This window comes from Pteropus vampyrus, unplaced genomic scaffold (genome assembly GCF_000151845.1).
Source record: "Pteropus vampyrus isolate Shadow unplaced genomic scaffold, Pvam_2.0 Scaffold22, whole genome shotgun sequence".
Classification (NCBI taxonomy): Eukaryota; Metazoa; Chordata; class Mammalia; order Chiroptera; family Pteropodidae; genus Pteropus; species Pteropus vampyrus.
Window position 1 is genome coordinate 14,353,401 of NW_011888803.1, and position 27,458 is coordinate 14,380,858.

Consider the following 27,458-nt stretch of genomic DNA (forward strand, 5'->3'; position numbering starts at 1 on the left):
GTGGGGAAAGGTAACTAAATAATAAAATACAACAGATACTTCTTAATCGAGCCACTCAGCTCCCTCCCCAGCACAGGGATGGAACAGCAGCAAACATTCATACACATAACTTGCAATCTAGTCGTGGCTGAGTGATGTGGGAGGAGAAATCTGACCCATACAGCCAAATAGACTTGCTTTCCTAGCAAACTTAAATTTTGAACTGAGATGCAAATAGACGGGAGTTGCTTACAGCCCACCAAAAGGACAGTTTATGGATTCCTACTACTGAATTTTCCTGGTTATACTATAATTCCCCAAATTCTGTAAGATACCCCCATATCCTTCTGGTAAAGTCAACTTAACTAGCTAGAGTTGTTATTTGCAATCAGAAGAACCTTAACTCCTATATTTCCTTGAATAGCTTTCTCTCATGCTACTTCTTCATGTTTTACCTCTGCCTTCCACCAAAGCATTGCAGTTCACCAAAAATGCCACATTCTGTCTCACTGAGCTTTTGTTGTTCCCCTGCATGAAATTCCTTTCCCCTTCTTCCTGAAAACTTCTAAAGGATTATCTCCTCTGTGACACTTAAGATTGTCACTCCATACTTACATACATACTGTGTTAATTTGGAGGGTCCTCCACTATACCCATAGGGCTTATCTTGCTATAATTGTGGCGCTTGCCATTCTGCACTGTAGTCCCTGACGTACATGCCTTTCTTTCCTATTAGATGGTAAGTTCCACAATGGAAAGGGAAACTTCCCATTTAACTTTAATTTTCTAGTTCCTTGTTACAGTGCTCAGCACATAGGAGACCCATTAAGTAAATGGGTAAATGAGTAAACAGTTTCTCCTTCATCGTGAGAACACGTTCAGGCTGACCTACTGGAAGAATGCGAGACGATGGAAAAGCCAAGGCCTTTATAGATCTGATGGCAGATAGCTGATCTCCAATATGAGGGTTCAGCCAAAATTAGTAGAGCCACTTCCCCAATCCACAGCTGACTCAGAAAACGAGTAAACTCAGCTAATTCCAGAAGAGTTACCCGACTAACAACATACAGACTTCTAGGAAATAATAAAGGGTTATTGTTTTAATACATTGACCTTTGAGGTGGCTTGTTAGGCAGGATTTGTGTGACAATAAATAACTGTTACAATATCTGCAAGTTAGGTTTCACCTATGGATCATGAACTTGAAAGCTTTGCTAGCTAAACAAAGGATTTAAAATCCAACAACTGCTTTAATAAGTCCCAATGTGAATTTGAAGAATGGATATATTTGTAAACCAGTAGAAAATAAAATTTGTCACTACTTTCTAATGTTTTAAGATTAGTATAAGACATTTTAAAAACCAGATTAATTAAAAAAAATTTTTTTAATATCTTTAAGAAAAAATCAAAAGTAAAGTCAAATCACTAATAACTCTCTTGCTATTTCTCTGATCACTCTTTTGCCCTTGCCTGTTGTCATTCTCTAAAGATTTCCTTAGTCTGCTGCTCATCCTCTTTTACAACCATCTATAATCACTTGCCTATAATCTTGTCTTCAACCTCTTCTCTCTGTAAAGCATCCTCAGATCTGTGTACCTAATCCTGGTCACTCCATTTATGCTTTTTCAACCTCATCCACCTCCATTGCCTTAAGACCTTATTTTGCTTGTTTTTTCAATCTACCCTTCCTTTGTTTCTTTTCCCTTGAACTACATGTGTCCTCTAGCCTTTGCAGTTCTTCCCTGACCCTGCTTCTTCTTCAAGCTATTGTCCCATCGCTCCCTTTACTTTCACCACTAAACTTTTTGAGTTTAAATTCCTTGGCTCCAATTCTTCCCCTCATTCCTCTCTTAGCTGTTTGCATGTTGACTTCTGCTCTCTCCTGTTGGCCTTTTACTTTAGGGACACTACTTCCAACAATGCCTCTTTGTGGTGTCTCACCATCTTGCAACTCTCCCCTCACGGTTTCCTCTACACTATGCTTTCTTGGTTCCTATTAAGTATTCTCTTACACGTTTTTTCCTTTTTGCTTTTTGTCCTTGGACTTCTTTTTACTCTACCATTCTTAAAGGTCCTCATCCACTTCCAGAGTTAACAAATATTTATTATGTGCCTAACATGTGCCTGGAACTGTGCTGGCCCTGGCGATGCAGGGATGAACAAACGAGAACCTCACTACACCTTGTAGTACTTACTTTTCCTACCTCACTGCAAATGCAATTAGGAACTAAATCCTGGAAATTGTTTCCCAATGCTCCTATTACTTCATGACTTCTACTGTCTCATGTTTGGCTCTCTTCTCTCTCACTATTGTAAACAAAAATGCTTTACTTAAATTAAGGTGGTCTCCTTGCTATCCTTGAACAATTTCTGCCTACACAACTTTATGTTATAGTTACTTTGAACACAAATACCTTCTTTTCTTTCCACCTGTCAAAAGCCTATCTTACAAGGCTCCATTACTTCTTCCCAACAGTTCCAGCGGACTCGTGAGTGATTACTGTGTGGTAAATCCTCTTGCTGACCCAGGACGAACCCATATAATGAGTAAGAAATAAATATTTTGAGATTTGAGGGTTATTTGTTCATGCAACATAATCAGCCTATCCTGACTGCTATACTGACTTCAGGGAAGTAATTTAGCTTCTCCCAGCTTCACTTTCATTATCTGTAAAATGGAGATTAAAACAGTATCTATCAAATAAGATTGCTCTGAAGATTAAATATGATAATACAGGTAAAAGTACTTACGTAAAAGTATTTAGTACAGTGCTAATCACAAAAGAAGTATATAATAGTTGTTAGTTATATTTTAAATTTGTATTACCACCAACTAGCAATTAGCATGTTAGCAATGACAAATGAGCATAAAGGACAGTATTATTTGCTTTTTTAAATGTTAAGGTTCAAAGTACAGATTGTAGAGATTATTGTAATTTTAGCTGAAAACCTGGGTATCTATGAATTAACACATTTTAAGACAACTATTGTAGAGCTAGCCTAATTCACCGTAAGAAACAGCTGTTTCTTTTGAGATACTATGAGAAAGATTATGTTTCATATATATGCACTGTCTCTAAGTCTTAATGCTCATTAAGATGTTATCCTTGTTTTCAAAAGCCTATATATAATAGGGATATATTGTACTGTAACTACTTATCTATGGGATCCAGATTGGCTTATATCATGATATATCACACTACTACATTTAATTAAATTTTCTCTCAGCCACATTATGTATGGTTTATTAATAACCGAAGACTGCTCAGACCCAATAAAGATAATAAACACTAATACACTAATATCTACATAATATTTCATAATGTTAAAAGTGCTTTTACACAGTCTCATTTGACTTTGAATCCCGAGTTATAATTCATCTTCTAGTTGAAGAAAATGAGGCTTGGAGAGTGACCCATTTAAAGTTACAAAAAACTGGGATTGGAACCTAGGTATCTTTACTACACATTTCATGCTTATGCTACCACAGTACCCTGTAGTAACAAACTATTACTGGAATGATAACATGTGTGCTCTTCAGATCTTTGTATGTATCATAAGCCTACTGGTCTATAGCATAAATATTATATTTAAAAAGCAAAATTATTATTTTTTCAGGAATGACAAGATTTTGGTCAGTGAAAATGTGGTAACTCTGGGGATATTTTCACTAGTTAGCTTTTTCAGACCGATAAACTTTGTAGGGTCAAGATGAATTTGGACAGCATGATAACACTTTAACAGTAAGCTGACCTACAAAAACACTTCACGAAGAGCCAACAACTGAGTCAACAGTCTCACATTCCTATTTTGAATAAATTTTTTAAATATTGTTTTGTCAAAGAAATTTTGGATTGACTAAACTTAGTAGCATTGAAAACAAGCATCTGCACTTTAGAAATGAAAGAACTCACACGTGCACTGGAGAAAATGTTAAACGAAAAAAACAGTAATTAACCAAGGTCTCCTTGAGGTGCCACTTCTACCGTCTGTCTTAAACAAAACGCTCTAAGGAAACAGTTCAAACAAGCCAGTTGCTGTCCAATGTATCCAGAATAATATATGTTAACTAAAGTGACAAAATTTAAATGGTACCTGTTTACTTTTTAGAAATTGCTACGCCCCACTAATTATAACATAGGCTCTTCGAAATGATAGTATGACAGATTCTTTTTTAATAATTTTTGTGAAGAACTTGACACACGTTGACATTACTAGTCACCTTGAAGAGAAGCAAAAATCAGAGTTGTTTAAGATACTTTATTTTCCCTCCCACCCCAGAAGCCTATGTGCAATACACTATGAAAACCGGCTAAGTTGGAACCTCAACGTGGCTCATTGTACGCCACTCATTTCCATTACATTGGATCTTATTTCTAGTTTCTAGTTTAGCCATTAACAATGACTGGGTGGGCAAGTCACTTTTCTGCATGTTTTCTCTCCCATAAAATGCGAAACTGGGTGGAAGGCCATAGAGAGCTTTAATCCGACTAAAACGTCTATTAGATATCAACAAAAGCTTTTCCTCCAGACCGTGCAGACAGGCACAGCGGGTTCTGCTTTCCCCATATCCCATTCCCGAGTTAGGCCTCGTTGCTCTTCCTCTCAATCCCAGTTCCGGCTCTATAAGGAACAGCGAAGAGAAGAGTTCTTTTAACGAAATCCAGCGCTCCTTTGTCCCCGAACATGGCTGGGAGAGGACTTCAAGACGTCAGCCGGTTGAGGCGGTAGAGGCGTTCCACCCTCGCCGGCCCACCCACCCCAGCCCATCCCGAGTCTGGCGCCGCAGCCCCAGAGCAAGCGCGTGCTCGGGGTTCTCCGGTTCCACGAGGCACGCGATCGCCCGGCTACGGTCCCCACAGAGAGGCGGGATGCCGAGGCGCGTGCCGGGACCGCGGAAGGCAGACGCCGGGAGCCGCCAGAACGGGCGGTTCCCGCCGGCGCGGGTGGGGGAAGGGCGGCAGCAACACCCGGAACTTGGTAGGGAAAGGAGGAGGACGTGGGGGAGCGAGGCTTCCGGTAACGCAAAGGGTGTCGGGAGAGGCTTCCCGCAAACCTTCTTCCCTGGCCTCTGGAGGGACCACCGTTGCCGCGGCTTCGGCTTCCACGACCTGCGTTCGGGCTAAACGGCTACGGCGGCCGCCAGTGCCGCTTCCGTTGTGCCTGGCTCTGTCTGTATTCGTTCCCAGGCGGCCGCCGGGGTTCCAGCAGCGACCGCGGCAGACATGTTGCGAGGCGGCGGCGTGGGTGTCTGAAGGATGGTTTGGCTGAGGCGGCAGCAACGGCTGCTGGCGGAGGCGGCAGCAGCGGCAACGGAGACTCCGTCTCTGTAGAGCCAAGTCCGCTGGGTGTCCGCCCAGTACTTCACCGAGGCCAGTGTCCCTGGACCTTGCCTCTGCTCCGGCGCCTTTGGGGACCGGTTAGGAGACAACGCCCGCCCCTCTGAGGAGACACGAAGGTGTTCCCCGGTGCTCAAATTTCCTGACCACCTTGCTTTCCCTGTCCGACCTGTGCAGTGCTGTCCTCAAGAACCTCAGCCCCTCAGCTTTCCAACCTCGCCCTAAATCACACGGGTGTTCCTTGCCGCCTTGTGCCAGCCCCCTCTTCCTTCATTTACTGCACCTTCTCGTAGCGCCCCCGGGATCTCTCCGAGAGCGGCCCTTTGAAATCTCTTCGTGGAGTAGTGGACCAGTACCGGGGAGTTTTTAAAAGTCGGGGCGCGAGAGAGGAAGATACGATGGCTTCTTCATCTGGCAATGATGATGATCTCACTATACCCAGAGCTGCTATCAATAAGATGATCAAAGAGACTCTCCCCAATGTCCGGGTGGCCAACGATGCCCGGGAGCTGGTGGTGAACTGCTGCACTGAATTCATTCACCTTATATCTTCCGAAGCCAATGAGATTTGCAACAAATCGGAAAAGAAGACCATCTCGCCAGAGCATGTCATACAAGGTAAGCATTATGTGTGGGATTTTGTTTAAATGAGGGTCCGGGGACAGCTTACTAGTCGCATTGACCCGTCCATGTCAAAACCTTCATTTCTTTCTCCTGATCATTACTGGTAAATGAAAAAACCACGCGGGCATAGAGGCAGAGGGTGCCTTAAGAAAATTCCTATGTGATATTCTCTGGTACTTCTCATCCAGCGAGTACAAGTAAGGATCGCAAGCATTTAGGTCAGCTAACAGTCCCCAAAAGTAAAGTAGTAGTAGTCTCATTTTACAGCCAGGTAAGCCAAAGCAACAAGAATTTTGCCTGCCTAAAGTGGGACCTATACATAACAACTGAGAAATTGCGTGCCTAAAGTGAAACGTGGATCGTAACTGAGAAAGAAACCTAGAAGTGCTCCCTTGGAAAATTAGAATTCAAACTTCAAGCATGACTGGAAACAGCATCCCTTCCGCACCCGATTTTGTTACCAGTGTAGCGAAAAAGATGAATTTTCTGAACACTTGAGTAAAAAAATTCTTAACATGAGTGTGTTCAACATTGTAAAGTTTATCGATGTTGAATAAAGAAAGCACATTTTCTGCTTTAAAAATGGCCCTACTGTTTATCGTTACTAAAGCATTCCAGTTCTATTCTGTAAGGCAAAGATGTTCTTTTTTCTTTTCTTTCTTTCCTTCCGTCCTTCTCTTGTCTCTTTCTCCTTTTTCTTCTATTTAGTTTCCTTTGTTCTATGGATATAAATTTTTAAAGCTTGCATTAAGAAATTGTAAGATGTTTTTCATGGAACATTTCTCTGTTCTTCTCCCATTTCCATTTATATGTATATACTTAAGCTTTTATCGAACAGCACTTCTGAAAGTTTCAGCAGTTTCTTCTCTCTTATCTTGGAAAAGATTTAGTCCAGGAATAGGGATTTGGGAGATCGTATTCTGATGTCTTGTATTAGGACTGTTTAGTAGTCATAATGTTTTGAGAAACACATACACTTTTATGAAAAAGTTGCATTCTATTTGAGGTAATAACTTGCCTCTTATAATAATCCAATTAAAATTCTATCAATTTCTTGATTACTTCTGAAGTCAAAAGTCATGGTTAATTTTAATTGTTTTGGTAGGCAAGTGGTTGTCTACCATTTGATTTTTATAATTTAACTTTTTTAAAAGGTAACGTCCCTGTTATTCTGAAGTAGAGAATGCATCTGCTCATACTTACTATATCTAATATTTCACTGTCATTATTGACAGAAAGATTAAATGATTCATCTTTGGTTCTCACGTGGAAGGTGGATATAAAATGCCATTTCCATTTCAATATGTAAGGAGAAAAAAATAAATCCCTAGGAAAAAGCATATTTAATTTTAAAGGTACTGTTTTTTCCTATTTGTTTGGTATGCTCAATATCCTGACAAGTAAAATGAAAGGCAAGTTGTCTATTTTTCCTCTTGCATTTTTATTTTAACATTGTATGTGTGATTGTTGTCATAAGTCTTTCGTGAGGTTATCCAATACAGATAATTATAATTTCCTTTTACAACTTATAGAAAAGAAAAAGGATCTTCTATCAACATTGTGTTTCTAATGAAAATTGCAAAAGATTTCTGAAATATCTGCCTAAACACTTGTTTACACCACAGAAGTGAGGATCATTCCAAAAATCTAAAAACACATTACAATCTGTCTTCTTGGGTAGAGCTTATTCTTTTCTAGGGTATATTTAGATTTCTGATTGACATGATGGAACAAAAGTGCAGCTGTAGCAAGTAGTGTGCTAAATGCTTCAACTTTGGAATATGCTAAATTCACTTTAATGTCTAAGTTCCAATGAAAGCATTTTCCTTTGTGTGTACTAGTATGATTTATTAATTTTAAAAAATCATGTATTAACCCGTTATAGTCTTATATATTTATCTTTTTTTTTCCTCGTAACATTGGTATTAAATGGATAAGGACCTAACCATTTTTGCTCCAGATTCTCCCCATGAGGGGAATAGATTTTATACATTTATAATCCCATATTAGTCTCATATTACTTAATTATTTTAAAGATTTTTTTTTGTCTTGAGTGGTTAAAATTTTTAAAATAAATTTTTAATGTGTGTATATATATGTTAGGTATTTAAAGAGTATTTTTACAGACTAATTCTAAGCTAAGTAAATTATGGTAGATAGACATTTTTTACACTTTGTGTCAACATTGATTGTTTAGGAATGTAGGAATAATGTACATTTTAAAGTGGTACTTTTCTCACTTGTCGAAGTTTGGAGTTTTAAGTAATAAGTTTAATGAACTAGATTTTGCTTCAGGACATTTCAGGACTTGTACATTTACCACTTTACTTTATCAGACATAAAATTACTTTGTCAAATTACTGTAAAAGTTATTTTTTTTCTCCTGGCTCTATTGAGATAATTGACATATAACATTGTATAAGTTTTAAGTTGTACAATGTAATGATTTGATGTATGTATATTTCGTGAAATAATTACCACAATAAGGTTAGTTAACACATTTATCGCCTCACATACAGTTTTGCAATGAAGGATCTTAAATGCTTTGAATTTCCATACTTAACTCAATCACAGACCATTTTAAGCAATTCTGGCATAAGTTTGTGGACCACACTTTGAGTAGCTTTGTTCTAAAGCCTAAACCACAGTCTGTTTTGGAAAGTGGATGTGAAGTAGTTTTGAAATCAGAGGATCTGAGTGATTTCAGAGAAGTTGTAATAAGACTGAGAATGATATTGTATTGCCTAAATAATCATCCATATTGATATTTTTCCCAAAGACACACATGTAATTTGCATTGCACAATTTATCACACAATTCATGCTTTTCAAGTTGGGATTTTATTATTTTCCTTAAAATTGATATATCTTTTTTCTTCTCCCACCCAACAATTACATTTGAATACTGCTATTTACTTGGCACTGTGCTAGATACTGCTAAGGATGTAAAGATGAATGATATTTGATTCCTACTGTGCCATCAGTCTCACTGTCCCAGATTCCCAAGAGTAGTGATACCATAGAGCAGCAGTCCCCAACCTTTTTGGGCCCAAGAACCAGTTTCGTGGAAGACAGTTTTTCCACAGACAGGGGAGATAAGGGGATGGCGGGGGTGGAATGGTTTCTGGATGATTCAAGCTTACATTTATTGTGCACTTTATTATTATTACATTGTAATATATAATGAAATAATTGTACAACTCACCATAATGCAGAATCAGATGCCACCAGATGCAGCTGTACAGTTGAACTCACTTGTCTCTATAAAGCCTGCTACCAGATGCTGCTTAATTGTCTTTTGCCCCTCACTTGATAGAGTTTTGATGTGAGCCTGCAAGCAATTGACTTATTATGGTCTCTGTGCAGTCATACTTCTCTGCTAATGTTAATCTGTATTTGCAGCCACTCCCCAGTGCTAGCATCACCGCCTCAGCTCCACCTCAGATCATGAGGCATTAGATTCTCATAAGGAGTGTGCAACCTAGATCCCTCGCAAGCACATTTTGCAATAGAATTTGTGCTATGAGAATCTAATGCCTGATGATCTGAGGTGGAGCTGAGGTGGTGATGCTAGCGTGGAGACTGGCTGAAAATACAGGTTGAAGCTGCTTCGCACCCTTGCTTCCTGCTTTTCAGCTCCGTTTTTAGCAGGCCACAGACCAGTATCAGTGGCTAGGAGGTTGGGAACCCCTGCCATAGAGGACATGGTTTTAAGAGTCTTTAGAAAACTCACCAGGCTAATGAGCCAAGACGTCACTTTGGCCTACATCCTCTTAATGTATTTTAAACAAGCTACATTACCTGTTCCCTTCCTCCAACATACAAACAAAAGAAAAGCTATTTTATATATATATATATATATATATATATATATATATATTTTTTTTAGTGAAAAACATGCATTATGTATTTGAAGTATAAAGTAGTTCAAATTTTTGTTATAATGAAACTTTTCAGGATTACATCACTTTTGTAAAATAAGATAAGCCTGTATTAAAATTTTAGTGCTAGTGGAAATTTTTACTTTTTTTTTTAAGTGGCTATCTTGTTAGCATCTGTCTCTCAAATTGAAAAGTGCTTAAGTATTTTTTTCCTTAACATACCATGTACTTTTCTGGGTATAGTTTTAAGATAAATGGTAGAAGGTAGCAGACAGATCTTTGAGAAGCAAGTGATGTGTGTGTTTTACCCATGATTTTTTAAAATTATTTTATTTTTCAGCTTTTACGTTGAGATCCTTAGAGCCAGGGTCACTACCAGTTTATAATGTCCCTTTGTACAAATTAGAAAAAGGCATTCCTTCCTTAAAAACTTTTACTACCACCTGCCAGAAAAAGTGCAGATTTTAATAAAAGTTACGAATGGTCTTCCTGAGACGTGGTACTGTTATGCACTGCAAACCATAAATAGTGGCCCTGCTTAGGAGCTATTTCCCTTATCCTTTAAGATTCTCCTTTCTATAAAATGGGAACGATCACTACTACATGGTAACAAATGATGTAAAGTATTTCCTTGTTTAGGAGATATTATGCCCAGTTATTAGTATGTTAGCCAAAATATGTTTAAAATTTGGATTAGAGTCAGTGAATTTTTTGAAATGAAATTTATGGCCGCTCCAGTTAAATAATTTTATTGAGAGTACAGTATTTGTATATAGCAGCTCATTGAATAGTATTAAATATTAACCTTGGATTTACTTGTAAATTTTTTTGAAAGTAGTGTTCTCAACCTTAGATGTTTTTAAAGGTGAGTTGTTTTTGTTAATTTTTAACCCAAACCTTCCATGGTTAAAGATAATTTGCAATGAATTTTTTTAATGTCTAGTCTAATAATTCATGACATTTTAAAGAGTTGTCTCTCCGTTGTGTTGATTTGTTAATTTTATAAATTTAATATTTCATATTATACATATACTTGTTCAGCTTGAATTTAGATGTGATAATGCATAACTGTACATTTATTTTGGTCCTGTATACTTATTAGGATACTCTTAAATGTAAGAGAATGAATAAAGAATAATACATAGGCCAAGTCAGTTAAGTGACTCTTATATAGTAGACACTGTGTTTAATATTTTAAATTAGTTACTTGTTGATTCCTACAGCCCTAAAACTAATACAAATATAATAATGAATATTTTATTTTGCTCCTTCTATGGGCTACCCTCTGTTCTTACTCTTTATTTCTATTAATTCATTTATTCTTCACAGCAGCCTGATTTGATGAGATATAGAGGCAGAGGGGTACACAGCTGATATGAGGCAGAACTGGGGGTCAGTCCCTGGCAGCCTTAGGGCCTGTGTGCTTAACTGCTGTACTGCTTCTGGTTGTAGGACGATAGTATGAAATAAATGCTATTCTCATTTTAGAGATGGAAAACTGAAGCTTAGAGATTTTAAGCAGTATATCCAAAGTTATACAAATACAGTGACAATCAAGTTTCAAATTCTACGTCTTATTTTAAAAGAGGGAGATTACTTCTGTCTAGGAGGATTGGGCAAGCTTAATTTGAGGATGGAGTTTGATCTTGGCCTTGAATGCATTACTGTCAGCATAAATGTGGGAAACTGGTGCCTACTGGGAAACATTGAACAGTCAGATTTAGTAGAAGTATGCAGGGACTTAATAATGGCAGAAATATAAAGCTGGAAAGGTAGGTGGGACTAGATCCTGGAGGACTTTGTTGTAGGGCTAAGGAAATAAGACTTTCTTTCGAATGTGGCGGAAATCATAAACCATTCACTTGGTTTGTTTTGGTATTGTCTCCAGCCAGTATTATTGAAAATACACTACTATGCTTGTGCCTTTGAAAAAGGAAAATAAAAAAAGATTAAAATGTTGGCTTCTAGCATTGACACTTAAAAAATAACCAGGCAATTCAAATAAAAAATTCAGGCTACCTAAACTTCACTGAATTTTCCATTATACCCCAGGCTCCTTGAAGCCAAGAATTGTGTAGTAGTTATTATTTTTTTCCAGTAAAAATTACAACAGGTTTCATTTGGAGAATGATAAGCTGATTCTAACATTTATGTAAGGCCAAAAGTCCAGGAAAAGTCAAGATGCCTCTAAAGGATAAATTGTATTAATTTATCTTATGAAATGCTATGTTAATATTAAAGTTATAATTATAAAATTATGAAAGGCTATGTTAATTACAAAGTAATAATTATGTCAGTGTGTATAGCGTAAGACAAACATATGAATGGAATAGAAGAGAATGCTAAAAAAACACCTCCCATCCAGATATGGCACCTTGATTTATGTCAGCATTATAGATCAGTGGGAGAGGATGACCTCTTCAATAAACTCTGCTGCTACAAGATTATCCCAATGGAAATAAAGAATTGAACATCTATATCACACCCATATTAACAAATCCATTCCTAAATGATTATATAAGAAATGGAAAAGACAAATTTTCCAGAGACTGAAGGTTATATGAGTAGATAGTTGATTTTTCTAAGGAATGTATTTTCAAGTTAAAGATCATTCTGTTAGATGACCTTGGTGGTAGGAGGGGGCATCCTCATTATACATGAGGCCTCAGGAACCCAGAACAGCTAGTCCAGCTGGCTCTGGTTGACTCTCGTGTGTTGAGCAGTCTCTATGACAATGCACATGGTAAGGAAAGTTGAGCCCAAGACTGGAAGGAGATGGGGAAACCTTGGTCCTGGGCCTGGCACAACTCCACGTCAGTGATCTCCCAACACCAGACCTATACAGCTCAGGGTCCCCTCTCAAGATGTCATCTCTGTGGAAGAAGAGGTGGATGATTCCTTCCACATATTGGGTAGTGATATCCAGAGCTATAAAGCATCTTGGACAAAGAGGGTAATTGGGATTCCCAGCAAGCCCTAGTCAGCCACATCATCAGGAGAACAGAGTAAGTAGTACGTCAGCTGAGCCATGCCCTAATGGACCAAATCCATATGGCCCCCTCCACCTGTGCTCACTTCCTGACTAAATATTCCTCTATCTGAGTTGAACAACCCCAGCTGTTGATTTGCATGACATGTGGATGTGCGGAATCAGGATCTGGGGTGAAGGAGGTTAGAGGAAGTGGTTAATGGAGAATGTGGTTAGGTCCTTCCTCATAGAGTGTGGTACTCAGCATGGTGGCTTTTTCTCCTCTTGACGGTTTTCTCCCTGCTGCTGCCTTTACAAACTGGTCTCCTGCTTCTATGATCACTAACTCACATGCTCTCCATGACTCTACTTTGAGTTGGTTTCTGGAGCTAGACTGACCTGTGTTTGAGTCCATGCTTCATCACTCACTTCGATATTTGGTCAAGGTAATAAACCCCTTTCAATCTACTTGACTGTCAACAAGGGTGATAATAGGGTCTCTTAAGTTAGGCGCTGTGGTAATGCTATGTGAGTGATGTATAAAGAGTATCTAGCTCAGTACCTGGCACAGAGAAGCATCGATTAGGTGGTGCTATCATTACCTTCATTATATCTACCTTTAATGTAGTTGTCCTTTCAGAACTTACCTGCCTATAAGCTTTTGAGATTGATACTTCTGCTATCAGTCACATCCTCATTCCTTAAACTAGCCTTTCTGCTCATTTGCTTTTTAAAATCTTTAAAAAAATTTTTCAGTTACAGTTGACATTCAATATTAGTTTCATGTGTACAGCATAGTGGTTAGTACGAAGTGATCCCCGCAATAAGTCTTACACCCACCCGACATCGTATATAATTATTACAATATTATTAACTGTATTCTCTAAGCCATACTTTACATCCCCATGACTGTTTTGTCACTGCCAATTTGTACTTCTTAATTCCTTCACCTTTTTCGCCCAGTCTCTCAATCCCAGTGGCAACCACCAGTGTTATCTCTGTATCTCTGAGTTTTCTGTTCTGTTCATTCATTAATTTGGTCTTTAGATTCCACATATAAGTGAAATTGTATGGTATTTGTGTTTCACTTTTGACTTATTTCACTTAGCATAATACCCTCCAGGTCCATCCATGTTGCAAGTGGTTAGATTTTATTACTTTTTATGCAAGTAATATTCTGTCATATATATGGACAACATCTCAACATCTTTATGCATTCATCTTTTGATTGGAGCATTTAATCCATTTATATTTAAAATAATTATTAAGTATGTAGTTATTACCATTTTATTGTTTTCTTTATATCTCTTGTGATTTTTGGTTTGTAGTTACCATGTGCTTCATATATACCAAGCTATGTTTATAGCAGTCTGTTTTAAGTTGATGGTCAGTTAAGTTGGAACACATTCTAAAATCACTACCATTTTTATTCACCCCCTCATGTTTCTGTCATTATTTTTTTACTTCGTGTGTGTGTGTGTGTGTGTGTGTGTGTGTGTGTATCCCATAATTTACTGTTGTGATTACACATGATCTTACTACCTTTGCCTTTTAACCTTTGTACTAGCTTTAGTGTTGATTGATCCACTGCTTTTATTATTTGTTTACCTTTGTCAATAAGATTTTTTTTTGTTTTTTTTGGCAATATTTTCTCATTTATATTTTGGATTTTTTTCCTTTCTCTTCTTAAAGAAGTCCCTTTAACATTTCTTATAATATTGATTTGATGGTGATGAACTACCTCAGCTTTTTCTTGTCTAGGACACTATATTTCTCCTTCTATTCTAAATTATAGCCTTGCTGGGTAGATTAATCTTGGTTGTAGTTCCTTGCCTTTCATCAGTTTGAATATTTCATGCCAACCTCTTCTGGCCTACAAAGTTTCTGTTGAGAAATTCACTGACAGTCTAATGGGAACTCCCTTGTAGGTAACTAACTGCTTTTGTCTTGTTGCTTTTAAGATTCTCTCTTTGCTTTTAACCGTTGCCATTTTAATCTTGATGTGCATTGGTGTGGACCTCTTTGAGTTCATCTTGTTTGGGACTCTCTGCACTTCCTGGACTTGTCTATTTCCTTTACCAGGTTATGGAAGTTATCAGTCATTATTTATTCAAATAGGTTTTCAATCCCTTGCTCTCTCTCTTCCCCTTCTGGTACCCCTCTCTGAAGCAAATGTTATTACACTTGATGTTGTCCCAGAGGTCCCTGAAACTATCCTCATTTTTGTTCATGAAATAAGGGAAATTTTTATTGCTGGGTTTTTGTAAGTAAACTAGTTAAGGGTAGTTATGGATGTGTCTGTCTCTGTTTTTAAGTAGGAACAAATTTTGTAAGAATATTTTTAAGATAAAACCTTGCATTATGATTCTTTTTTTAATTTTACAAATTCCTTATTTTTAAGTACTATATATAATTTTAAATAATGCATAAATGTGATCATATGCCTTTGTAATCAAGTTTATAAAATTACAGTTGACATTAAATGTTATTTTATATTAGTTTCAGGTATACAGCATAGTGGTTAGACATTTTTATCATTTACAGTGACTCCCCCTAAGTCTAGTACCTACATAGTACCAAACATAGTTATTACAATGTTATTGATTATATTCTTTGTGCTGTACTTTACATTCCCATGACTATTTTGTAACTCTCAGTTTGTGCTTCTTAATCCCTTCACCTGTTTCACCTATCCTCTCCCAACTCCGCCTCTCATCTGGCACACATCAGTTTGTTCTCTGTATCTATGAGTCTGTTTTCTTTGTTTATATTGTTCTTTAGATTTCACATATAGTGAAATCATATGATATTTGTTATCCTCATTTTTTAAAATTCTTTTTCTTTTTGCTGTTTTAGTTGGATGTTTTTCACTACCTATCTTCCAAATTGTTGATTTGATCCTCTACTTCATTTAAGCTGCTGTTGATTTCATCTAATGTGTTCTTCATTTTAGTTATTGTATTCTTCATTTCTGACTGGTTCTTTTTTAAATTTTCTTATCTCCTTTTTTGTGTTTCCTGTTTCTTTGTAGAAGTTCTCACTGAGCTTATCTATTCTTCCCCTAAGTTCATCGATCATCCTTATAACCAGTGTTTTGAACTCTGTATGTGGTAGCTTGCTTGCCTCCATTTTGTTTAGTTCTTTTTCTGGAATTTTGTCTTGTTCTTTCATTGGGAACATATTTGCCTCCCCATTTTTGTTGTCTACCTGTGTTTGTTTCTGTGTATTAGGTAGATCTGCTATGTCTCCCAGTCTTGGCAGACTGGCCTTTTGTAGTAGGAGTCCTGTGGGGCTCTGTGGCACAATCGCCCTGTTCACCTGAGCCAGGTGCTCTGGTGGTGTCCTTTGTGTGAGTTGTGTGTGCTATCCTGTTGTTGTTGAGCCTTGATTGCTGTTGGCATTTCTTTGGGTAGGATTGACTCTCAAGCTGACTGGCTATGATTAGCTGTGCCCACAGCAGACAAGCAGTTATGCCAGGGCTGACCCCAAGGAATGGAATTTGGTTTAGTGGGGCTTTGGTGCCTGCCGAGTTCACCCTTTGAGAATGTCATTTGTGATGCTAATTGGGTGGTGCTCTAAAGCCAGCCACCAGACCTGTTGGTTCTGGGGCTTCTTGGCTGGGGCTTCCATGCAGGCCAAGGTCAGTAGCTGCCTGTGCTGGACTTGGAGGAGCCTGGGAGTGGTTAAGCCATGAACTGAGGCCAGCTGCCAGTATTGTTGGGCTTGAGGCCGCTCAGCAAGAGGTGCAGGGCATTCTGAGGCCAGCTGCCGCTTGTTTGGGGTTTGTGCACCTTTGAGAGACTTGAGGAAACTTTGCAGTACAGGCCCAGGCTAGCCACTTGTGTGGATTAGCCTCTGAAAGAAGTTTGGCTGAACAAATGAATTGGGTGGGATGGGGTCTCTGAGAATTACCAAGATGGTGCAAGAGCGCTGTTAGTCAAATCGATGGAGACTCAGATTTTGCACCTGCCAGCTGGGTGGGCATAGGAACAATGGCACCTGCCAGCAAGAGCTGCCCAGAAAGAGCTGCCCCTCCAGCTTTCACCCTGAAGCCTTACAATTCAATTTTCCCCCATATGTCCCTGGTGATTATCAAGCTGCTATTCCTTCTCTGGAGCTTAGGGTGAATGTTTGTGCTTGGGCTCTTTAAGAGTATGTCTGGGTCTACAGGAGATCTCTGTCTCACCCGGATGGAACCCCCACTGATTTTCACAGCCAAATGATATGGGGACTCCTCTTCCTGGCACTAGTGCTCCAGGCTGGGAAGCCAGGTCTGGGACCTGGGGATTTCTGCAGCCGAGATATTCCTCCCCGTTCTTATCTGCCATTCTTGGGTGTGGGACTAGCCCTGTTTCAGGGCTCTGCCCCCTCCTACCAGTCTAGGTGTGGCTTCTTCTGTGTATCCTTAGTTATAGCAGTGCTTTCAGCTAGTCTTCAGGAGGTTCTCAAGGGTGGTTGTTCTGTAATTTAGTTGTAATTTTGATGTTGTTATGGGAGGAAGCAATCACAGTGTGTACCTAGTTCACCATATTAACCAGAAGTCTGTGCTGGTTAATTTGATATACAGAACTTGGAATAATGACTTACTGAAGTTTTTTGGGGTGGCAAGAGGGGTGAGTAAATTAACTTAATTACAAATCAGTTATTAGTACTCTGCTTTTTGGCATCAGGTTATTTCTAAAGAAGATTGATGAAACTAGTTTAACATTTGAAATAAAGTTGAAATCATTCAAAATGTCAACACATAGAAAACTTTAAAATATAATTTTAAATACTGTGAGCCAAAAGGAAATTTTATCCCTTGTCTTTCTGGATTACAGAAGGCATTTAGAGGATGCATTATTTTCTTGTAAAATATTCTTTAAAAATGTGATAAGGGAGAGAATTTTTTGTTAATGTTTCTTCTAATAATTTTCCTTTATCCCAGTTTTTTGCTACATCACTTGCAATGTTTTAATAGTGCTTCCTGTTAAGTTTTATTTTCAAAAGAAAATTGTTGGTTGAATATAAATGCTGAATTTCATAAGTTATTTCCACCAGTATTTTTGAAATTTGGCAGTTTGACTGTCTTTGCTAAAAATAGTACTTGTTGGCATATTGGACAAAAGAACTTACCTATTCTTTCACCTATCTTACTGAAACTTAGAGCATGTGTTACCAGCCTATTTTCTTTTAAGCCAAATGGCATAAAATATGTTAACAAATATATTCCAAATATTTACTTTTTTTGTAGTCTTTGAGAAAGTGATTGACTTAATAATGTTTGATTTACGATGAGTGGTATAGGAAAAATGTTTTCTTACTAAAACCACATGTTTTTACATTGAACTTTTTTTTTTTCCTCACAGGAAGTACTTTGGTTTTTTAAAAATTAGTCATAAAGAAAGGAAAAATGAATGCCTGTGCCTTGAAATATTTCTTAAGTTTTAACTAATTTATAATCTAATATTTAAAAAGTTGATAAAGTATTTAGCCTTAGCCATCCAAAGAATTGCTTTGCAACTATAAAATAGATAAAATTATTACAAAGGAACATTCCCCATCTCTAACATACACACACACACACACACACACACACACACACCTCTACCTTAAAGTTCCATATGTGGGGGAAAGCTGTGTTTTATCACTTTCATGTTTTCATATTTTCATTTCCCTAGCACTAGAAAGTTTGGGCTTTGGCTCTTATATCAGTGAAGTAAAAGAAGTCTTACAAGAATGCAAGACTGTAGCATTAAAAAGAAGAAAGGCCAATTCTCGTTTGGAAAACCTTGGCATTCCTGAAGAAGAGTTATTGAGACAGCAACAGGAATTATTTGCAAAAGTAAGTAGTGCATTTTAAATTATTTTCATCTGAATCTTACCCTGTTTGCTAATAGAAATCAGACTAGTACCTGAAATCATTTCCTAAATCAACATACGCCAGAAGATTTTTCTTCTGACCATAGAGTCTGATGTTTAGAGATGGCCAGTTGGACACTGTTGCCAGTTATTCACTTCACATAAAAGTAAATATTTGCAGGAACCTGTTTTTTAAGGAGAACTACTCCAAATAACTACTGACATTTTACTTTGATACTTTTTCAGACAGAATAACTATTTAAAAACATGAAACACCTAAATAGTCTTGAGATTTAAAATGTTGGGCTGGTTGTATCAAATTTTATAAGTAGCATATAAGGAAAATCTGACTAACATCTGCTTTAGTTAAATTAGATCTAGTTTAATTAAATCTTTAATACACCTTTAACACTAAAATCTTAAAATATTTTGATGTGCCAGTGGAGCAGGGAAAGAGAAAACTTTTCTTTCTTTCTTTCTTGTTACAGTTCTAGTACCCAGTCTGAAGGATTAGTACCTGAGTACTAATAGCCCTCTATTAAAAAAAAAAAAAAAAAAGAGGGGAGAAGTTGAGGCTGTTTTTTCCCTACTAAGATCTGACCTCTCAACCAAGATCTGGCCTCTCATTTGAAATTATAAGGCGATTTTGGGTTGAATAAAAGTTAGATTTCCTATCAATTACTGTAGTTAACATTAGAACTGGAAAGTATCATTTTAGGTAATCTCTTCCAGAATAGCACTATAGCTGATCTCTTTGTAGTCATAACAACCAGTTCTGTTTTACAACAAAAGCATTTGAATTTTAAGTGTTATCAGGCACTGGACACCAGATAGCATTCAAACTAATAAAATGAAAGCTTACTAACATTTATTGAGTTCTCACAGTGCGGTGTGTTAATCATGTTGCTAAGTAATTTACCTGTATTATTTCATTTAATCCTCACAACAGCTATGAGATAAATACTAAAGAGGATAAGCCTTTGAGGCAGGTGTGAATACATGCAAATAGTGTTAAAAATTCATGTAAATATACAATAACAAAGAAGTAATGATTCGAAGAAAAAATGTTAATGCTATCATTTATTGATTCTCTGCTATTATTATCACCTAGAGGATACCAAATTAAATATTTGATGAAAGGAAAAAGATGCTGTGCTAAGATACTTTACATACTTTGCAGAGCTTTTATGAGTAATATAAATTTTATTATACCTATTTACACATTAAGAAACAGATTGAGAGATACAGAAACTTGCATGAGATCATTCATTTGTTCTACAGATATTTACTGAAGTCTTCACTATTTACCAGACATAGTGTTAGGTGCTAGGCTTACAACGGTATCCAAAAGAGACATGGCTTCTATCATTACGGAGCTTAGTTTACTGGGAAGAATCGAGTTAAACAGATAAAACCAGTAAGTTTTTACAGTTAGGAAGTACTGGAGTCTCAATTCAAACTCATGTCTTCTGATTCTAAAACCTGTGCTCTTTCTACAATACCATGCTAATGCTCTAGCCACCATTTTGTCTACTTAAATTTATTTTGGAACTTTCAAGTGGGATATACTTTATCTTTTCCGGGGTAAAAAGATGAATGAAAGAAATAATTGACTACGTGCAAAATCTGTCTCACCTCTCTCTTCTTATCATCTGCTTTTTATTTCCTCTCCCTTATCACCCTTTTTTCTTGCCCTGACCTGTGGGTGAGGATTTTTTGCTCTAGTGAGGAAAATCAGCAGAGAGGTAAAATTATAGCCGCTGCCTAGTACTTCTTCCCTAGAACACAAAATACTTAAGTCCTAAATATGAAAGGAACTAAGTAACTTGTATAACATCTTTTTCATCACTTTCATGTCACTTCATCTTTTAGACTTTATTTTAAATACTAACACAATAGCAGCCTCATTTGAAGCTTTCACTGCTAGCAGCCAATATTTGGAAAGGAGGAGACATTAAAAATCGAGATTAAAGTTAACTGTAAACTATATATATAAATGAGTCATTTCAGTATGTGGGAGTGAGAATCTTAAAACTTAATGAAAATTTGTAAAAGAAATGAATTAGAAAGTATAGGTCTACTTACATCTCTTTCACACTCCATTTTAGGAAGAAAATAGTAAGGATGGACTGGGTAAGAGACAAAAGGGCAAAAGGAAATTAGAATAAATACCACTGAAAATTTTAATTTGTGGAAATGAACACAAATAAAATTTATCAATCAATGATGATTTTAAAGGCTTAGGAATGCTTTTATATTCAAAGAGAAAAATATGGGGCTAATGGTACCTGTAAGTCAGTTAAATTTTAAATATAACCAATACATGTCTTTGCAGATCATTGAATACTGTGAGATCAAGCACTTTTGTGGTAAAACCTGTGTAGACTTTAAATTATTTGAATTTTTTTCTGTGCCATGAAATTATACCTGTTTATAGTTGATTAGGCCACTTAAGAGTAGGTATTCTTAAGTTGATAAATTCACATATTTGTTTTACCCTACAATCTTTTTATGAATTCTTAAAATGTTTTTCATGAAGCAGTCTTAGTCTATTTTGAACTCTGGGTATGCCTACCATTATTGTAAATATGCCTATGTTTAGAATAACCGTTTTTCATATTTTTTTATAAAAATGGATGAAAGTGGTTATTAGAGAGAATACCTGGTTTGTAATTTCCTAAACAAAAGGTTTGTAGGTATAATATAGGTACACCAACAGCTGTAACGATGAAGCTGACTACTTTCATGAGGATGATATAAAGAGATCCCAAGTACAGAGACATCACATTCAGTTTTGCTAGTATAGGAATATGCCAATTACTGAGCAATTATCTCAGCATAGAAACACACCTTTCTTTGCTCTGCTTTGTGACAGGGCCTGTTATTTTGCAAACCACATTTCTGCTGGTCTAGCTGACTACTGTTAGACTCTATAGCCAATAGGGGGCTCTAGAGGGAAATTGCCTGGCTGGAGGAGGAAGGTGGCACTTGGGCTCCTATCTTTTACTTCCTGTTAATTTTGAGTTCCTTTGAGCAACCTAGCAATGCTTTTTCATCCTTGCTGCATCAGTTTTTTTCTGTAGCAGTAATTGAATCCAGTTTGCATTTTCTCTAATGTTTACAGAACCATCCTGAACATTTATCTCTTTCCTCAGAGATATGATTCTCAAACTTTGAAGCTCTCCTCCAAGCTCAGAGATTTTAGTACCAGTCAATCTATGCCCTTTCTTCAGAGATCTGAGTTTCAGTTCTGTGCGTTGCCCTTCTAAACTTCTAAATTTAAAAAATTCCAGCCTTTCCTCTTGCCCCCCTAGTTTTAGGGTTGGTGGCTACTTTCTGTAGTTGCCACCTGCATGATACCTTAATGTTTTTTCTTGCCTTTTCAATTAGCTAGTAACCAACTTTATACTCGGTTAACAATCCTTTATATTACATTTTTTCTGTTCCTCTAACTAACGTGACTTCTATCAACTGATTAGACCCTGAATGCTACTGGCAGGAATCAGGAAGAAACTTGGTGGAAAAATAGTATTTCAGTTTGACTTGAAAGAAGAGTAGAATTTCAGTGTGTGAAAATCAGGAAATTTCAAATAGAATGAATATTAGCATGAGAAAAGGTAGTGAAAATGGAAGGGATGGTGTATATTTGGGAAACACTTTATGTTCCAGGTTTTTCTTTTTGGAGCACAAAGTAGATGTTACCAAAAAGGTTAGAGAATAGATTGGTGCAGGCAGTAATTTGGAGTACCTTGAACTCTATAGGCTAAGAAATTTGGGCTGAAATGGTAATAATTAAATGATTTTTTTAAAGGGTAACAATGATCTGATGAGAATTCTTCTCTAGAAATGTTTGAATGATAAATTCATGACAGGTTATGATGAAAAGTTAGGAATATACATGGTAAAATCTTAATGTTAGAGGTTATGCTGAACATCACTGTTTTCCCACAAAACATTCATTCAGAAAATACTTTGGGCCTATGTGTTGGGAATCCAATAATGATATGAAAACAGTCTCTATTCTCAAGTCCAGTGGAGAAAAAAGATATGTACTCAGATAATTAGAGAACAAAGCAGATAGGTATGGAAATGCATAGAGAATTTATGGCATATGAAACAGGGCACAAAATATGACCTCGAAGGGTCAAGAAAGACTGATTTGTGTTTTAAATGACTAAGGTCTACAGCCATGCCACTCTGAACAAGCTCGATCCCATCTGATCTCAGGAGCTAAGCAGGGTCGGGCCTGGTTAGTATTTGGATGGGAGACCACCTAGGAAAACCAGGTGCTGTAAGGCGTAAAAAATAAATAAAAAAATAAAGGATTGTAAGCTGACAAGGTCCTTGCAATCCATGAGGTCAACCAAGGGTTGCCTCGCCTTAAAAAAAAAAAATGATGACTAGAAATTGAACATACATAGACAAGGGTGTGAGCCAGACTTAAAGAACAATTCTGAGAAAAGGCGGAAAGGGAGAAACAGCATTGTTTTGGTAGAGGTTAATGGAAAGTTATATGGATGGTCTTTTCAAGGACAGATTTTTTTTTCCCTTCTTCACGTGGTTTTTCCTCTAATGGATGCAATTAAATTGGGAAGGAGCCTTAGCTGTTGCAACAGTGCATATAGTGCATTTGTATGCATCCTGGTTTCTAAAATGCTGTGGTTTTTATAGAGGATACATCGAATGAATAGATTTTAACTATCTCACTTAAATTTAGTCCTTGGTGTCTTTGTGCTTTTTCACTAACGTGTATATGGGAAGAGTGAGTGTGTGTGTGTGTGTGTGTGCGCGCGCGCGCGCGCGTGCATGCGTGTGCACGCGCGTGCGCACATGTGTGTATTTATGGAGGGAAGGGAAAGGGACAGAAAAAGATGCATATATCACTAGCTGTGATAGACACTCAAAAAGAAATATCAAGGTAGCTATTGCATTCATGTATAGAACTTTTCTCTAAGAGTTAGGAGTACTGTACTAGACAGCTTTTAAACTACAGAAACAATTTGTAGCTTGAAAAATGTTTACATCAAAATTGTAAGTTGAGAGGGAAGAATAATCAAGTGAAATAAAAGGAAAAGAGAAACATAAAAAAACCAAGGAGAGAATGTGATTTTTCTGTCAACTTTTTCAGCTTCTTCAATTGAACCAAAGTTCATAAATTGTGTGACATACAAGGAGACTATCTAGAGAGACCCAACCTTATAGAGTTCCTGTTCTCCAGATGTGCAGCAGTTATATAGTGGCTGGAAAATATCCAAGTTTGATAATGACTAAATCAGCTATTGGCTCAATCTACATTTAACCAAAGTATGTATGTTGTGGGTTTTTAAAAATTTATTATTTGTTTTTATGTGTTTGATGTTTAGGCTAGACAGCAACAAGCAGAATTGGCCCAGCAGGAATGGCTTCAAATGCAGCAGGCTGCCCAACAAGCACAGCTTGCTGCTGCCTCAGCCAGTGCATCTAACCAGGCAGGATCTTCTCAGGATGAAGAAGATGATGACGATATCTGAAATTCACCAGTTGAGGTTCTATTTCCTCTATAAATGTTTTTCCCTGCAGAAGAAAGCAGTGAAAGAAATGCTTATCTGTTATTTTGTATGCATCTTGGTGGACTTGCCATTGGTATTCTAGGGATGTTTGCTGTTAAGTTTCATCTGTTGTGTGCTATTCATGTAAAAACTGTCTCTTTGAACTATTGAAAATTTAAGGTTCAGCATAATATCAATTTTGAATTTTTAATGGTGTTTATGAGGTTTTAGATAGCAGTGAGTCCTTTATTTGATCAATAAACAGTGTTACAAAAAAACTCAAGTTTATAAAAATACAGTGAAATTTATACAGAAACTCTACATCTGCATTTGCATTTCCTCTGCCCTTTTAACTAAACTAAAAACTGGGAATTTTAAATTATTGGGGGATGCTGTGTGATGCAGTAGACATTAGATCAGGTTGGTAAAAAACGAAGAGTTCAGTTCTCTAGTATCTGATTTTTTTGTCTTTTAAAATGAGTATATATACAGGCAATAAATATATATATATATATGCTCAGATAAATATACTTGTTTAAAAAATTTCAAAATAAGACATTCAAAAACTAGGAAGGAGTATGTTTAATAGAAGATGTATAAATTTTGTGGGTTTTTGATTTTGTTTTTGTTTTATGTAGAGGTAAAAACTTTTATTATGGCATAATTCATCTTGAGCTACACTATTACATTTCAAAGACTGCCCAATTTTGAGGACTGTCATGATTCTTACTATTTCACTCCAGTAATTATTAATAGTATTACTTGCTTAGTCCATCCATGTTTATTGGAACTTCTGAAACAATTGCTTGCTTAGGTTCCATTGGTTTAACTGAGGTTCATGAATATTCAAACCTTTGTTAGGGGAAAGAAATGAAAGTTAATGAGCATGCTTGCTGTAAAAGAGGGATTTTTTTTTTGTAATTTAACTTATAGTTATAGTTTACTTATTATTTGTTTTTAGCATTACTTTTACATTTTCTTGACTAGATGGCCTAGAGAGTCCAATGCTTCCTTTTGAAATGGCATCATTGTCTCCATCATAATTGACTGATAGCTTTAAAAAATGATTTGTTTTGTTTAAAAAAGCATGTCGTAACTGATCAACCCTATATGAAACATAAAAAGTAGTTTCAACCTGCTCATTAAAAAGTAGAAGCTTTAATCTGGTTCTAAAAGTATGGTAATGATTTTTATAGAAATCCACAGTATTGAAGAAATGGCATCTTGTTCATATTTTGGAAACAGAATGGAAAAGCCACTTAAGATAGTATGAAGTAATCTAAATTCCTATGTCAGTTGCCAAATCATTTAAATTTCTATATTCACCAAACCCAAGAATAGATTGTGGCTGCCAGGATTCCAATTTAATTAGAGAGCTAAATAAGTAAAGTTTACAATTATTAGATTTCTTAATGACCATATTTTCCAGTTCTAGAAAAAGTGAAATATTGTCATACATTTATTAAATACACTTCCCTCATGCCACAAAAAGTTTAATCTTGCTAAATGTTTTAAGTTGAAGTTGATATTGTATCTATAAAGTGCTTTGGACAAGATAGAAGATCTGGATTGCTTTTTTAAAAGTTTAAGTACCAAAGGTAGTCTAGTCTAAGAAACAATAAGTTAATAAGTGTTGGCTTTTCTAATTTGTACTGTAACATCCTTATACTTGCTATTTTAAGTATATCTGTTTCTTAAGTAAACAACTTAGATATTTTTCCACACTTTTTTTTTTCTGATGCAGAGTTCAGGTTAATTAATATTGTACTGCATCTGATAATGTATTATATGTTTGAAGCCTAGTGACTTGGCATTTTGACATTCTTGTGATTTCATATGCTGTATTCTTCAAGCAATAAAATTCTGATGTGTTTTATAAATTGTTTTTATGTGTAATGATCTATGTATACCAATGACAGGAGATTTCTGTTATTAACATTTTTACTAGTTTCAAGAATCTTAGACCCAAAAGACACTTTGATCATTTGGTATGTAGTATGTGACTTTCTCCTTCGTTTACTGTTATTTTAGAAAATGCAGTTTTACGTGTATTTATTGTAATTTACAGTCCTAAAGTCCAGGTATAACCAAGCTAATTAAGCAGTGTTTTACTTTTAGCTGGTATTATAGCATTTAAAAGTCACTATAACGTCTGTTGTTGATATTTTTTAAATCTTTGGGAGAGAGAAATCTTTAGTGTTCTTGAGAAATAGTTATTGGTTAGTAAGTATTTTCCCCACCTCCTTGAATATATGTCTCTTTCAGAAGGCTATCAGATTGGTAAATGTTGAAAAGGCACCAATTTTTAAACTGCATATACTACACATAAGAATACACAAATAAGAGTTTTCACAAATTAAGCATGCTCATATCACCAGCCCTCAGAACAAGACAGCATTATGAATACCCCAGAAGTCCTCCCCTTACCCCTATTTTAATACTGTCTTCTTCCTCCCCAGAAATAACTACTACTCATACTTCTAAAACCATGGATTAGTTTTGTCTATCTTTTACTTTTATGTAAATATAATCATATATAATGTACTTTTTTTTACTCATTTGTGAGCGTACTGGTATTCTGATGCCACTGTAATGGATTGCCATAAACTTAATGATTTTAAAACAACAGATTTCTTTTCTCACAGTTCTAGAGATCAAAAGTCCAAAGTCAGTTTCATTAGGGCATAATCAAGGTATAAGATCAGAATCTGAAGGTTTTAAGGGGAAAATCTGTTTTCTTGCCTTTTTCAACTTCCAGTGGCTGCCTGTATTTTTTGGCTTGTGGCCCCTTCCTCCATGTTCAGAGCCTCTCTTTCATCATCATATTTTTCTCTTTTGCAGTAGTCAAATCTTCCTCTGCCTCTACATTTAGGTCCCAGCTGGATAATCCAGGATAATATGCTCATTTCAGAAACCTTAATTTGATCACATTAGACTCTCTTTTGCCTCATGAGGTAACTCTCACAAGTTCCAGGGTTTACATTCTGGGTATCTTTGGAGGCCATTATTCAACCTCCCACAGTAGGATTCATTTCTACTGTTACATGTTTTTGTAGTTTATTTATTCTTTCTGCTAAATAGTATTCCATTAACTTATTCATTTTATTATATCCAGAATATGCATTCAACCATTGATGGTCATTTCAGGAAGTTCTAATCCTGAGCTATTATGAATAATACTGTGGAGAACATTCTTAAACATACCTTTTTTGGACGTGGTTACATAGTGTAATGGTTAGCATGTGTGCTTTATACGCAGAAGGTCCTGGGTTCGCGCCCCAGTGGAGCCATGGTCCATG

At 36.6% G+C, this 27,458-nt stretch overlaps 1 protein-coding gene and 1 pseudogene across 1 annotated transcript; both read left to right on the top strand.

Moving 5' to 3' along the window:
* Window positions 1-4,989: 4,989 nt before the first annotated feature.
* DR1 (down-regulator of transcription 1) lies at window positions 4,990-26,042 on the top strand. Its single transcript, XM_011355666.2, has 3 exons — window positions 4,990-5,936; window positions 18,451-18,614; window positions 23,995-26,042. The coding sequence occupies exons 1-3, from the start codon at window positions 5,717-5,719 to the stop codon at window positions 24,139-24,141; spliced, it is 531 nt and encodes a 176-aa protein (XP_011353968.1). The 5' UTR covers window positions 4,990-5,716; the 3' UTR covers window positions 24,142-26,042.
* On the top strand, window positions 22,811-22,929 carry LOC111736908 (annotated as a pseudogene).
* Window positions 26,043-27,458: the final 1,416 nt, after the last annotated feature.

What these genes read in the sequence shown, in the direction of transcription:
- DR1 (XM_011355666.2), top strand. Translation starts at nt 5,717, where the DNA reads ATGGCTTCTTCATCTGGCAATGATGATGATCTCACTATACCCAGAGCT. An exon ending in GCCAGAGCATGTCATACAAG is followed by an intron (nt 5,937 to 18,450) that starts GTAAGCATTATG and finishes TCATTTCCCTAG; the next exon opens with CACTAGAAAGTTTGGGCTTT. An exon ending in AACAGGAATTATTTGCAAAA is followed by an intron (nt 18,615 to 23,994) that starts GTAAGTAGTGCA and finishes TTTGATGTTTAG; the next exon opens with GCTAGACAGCAACAAGCAGA.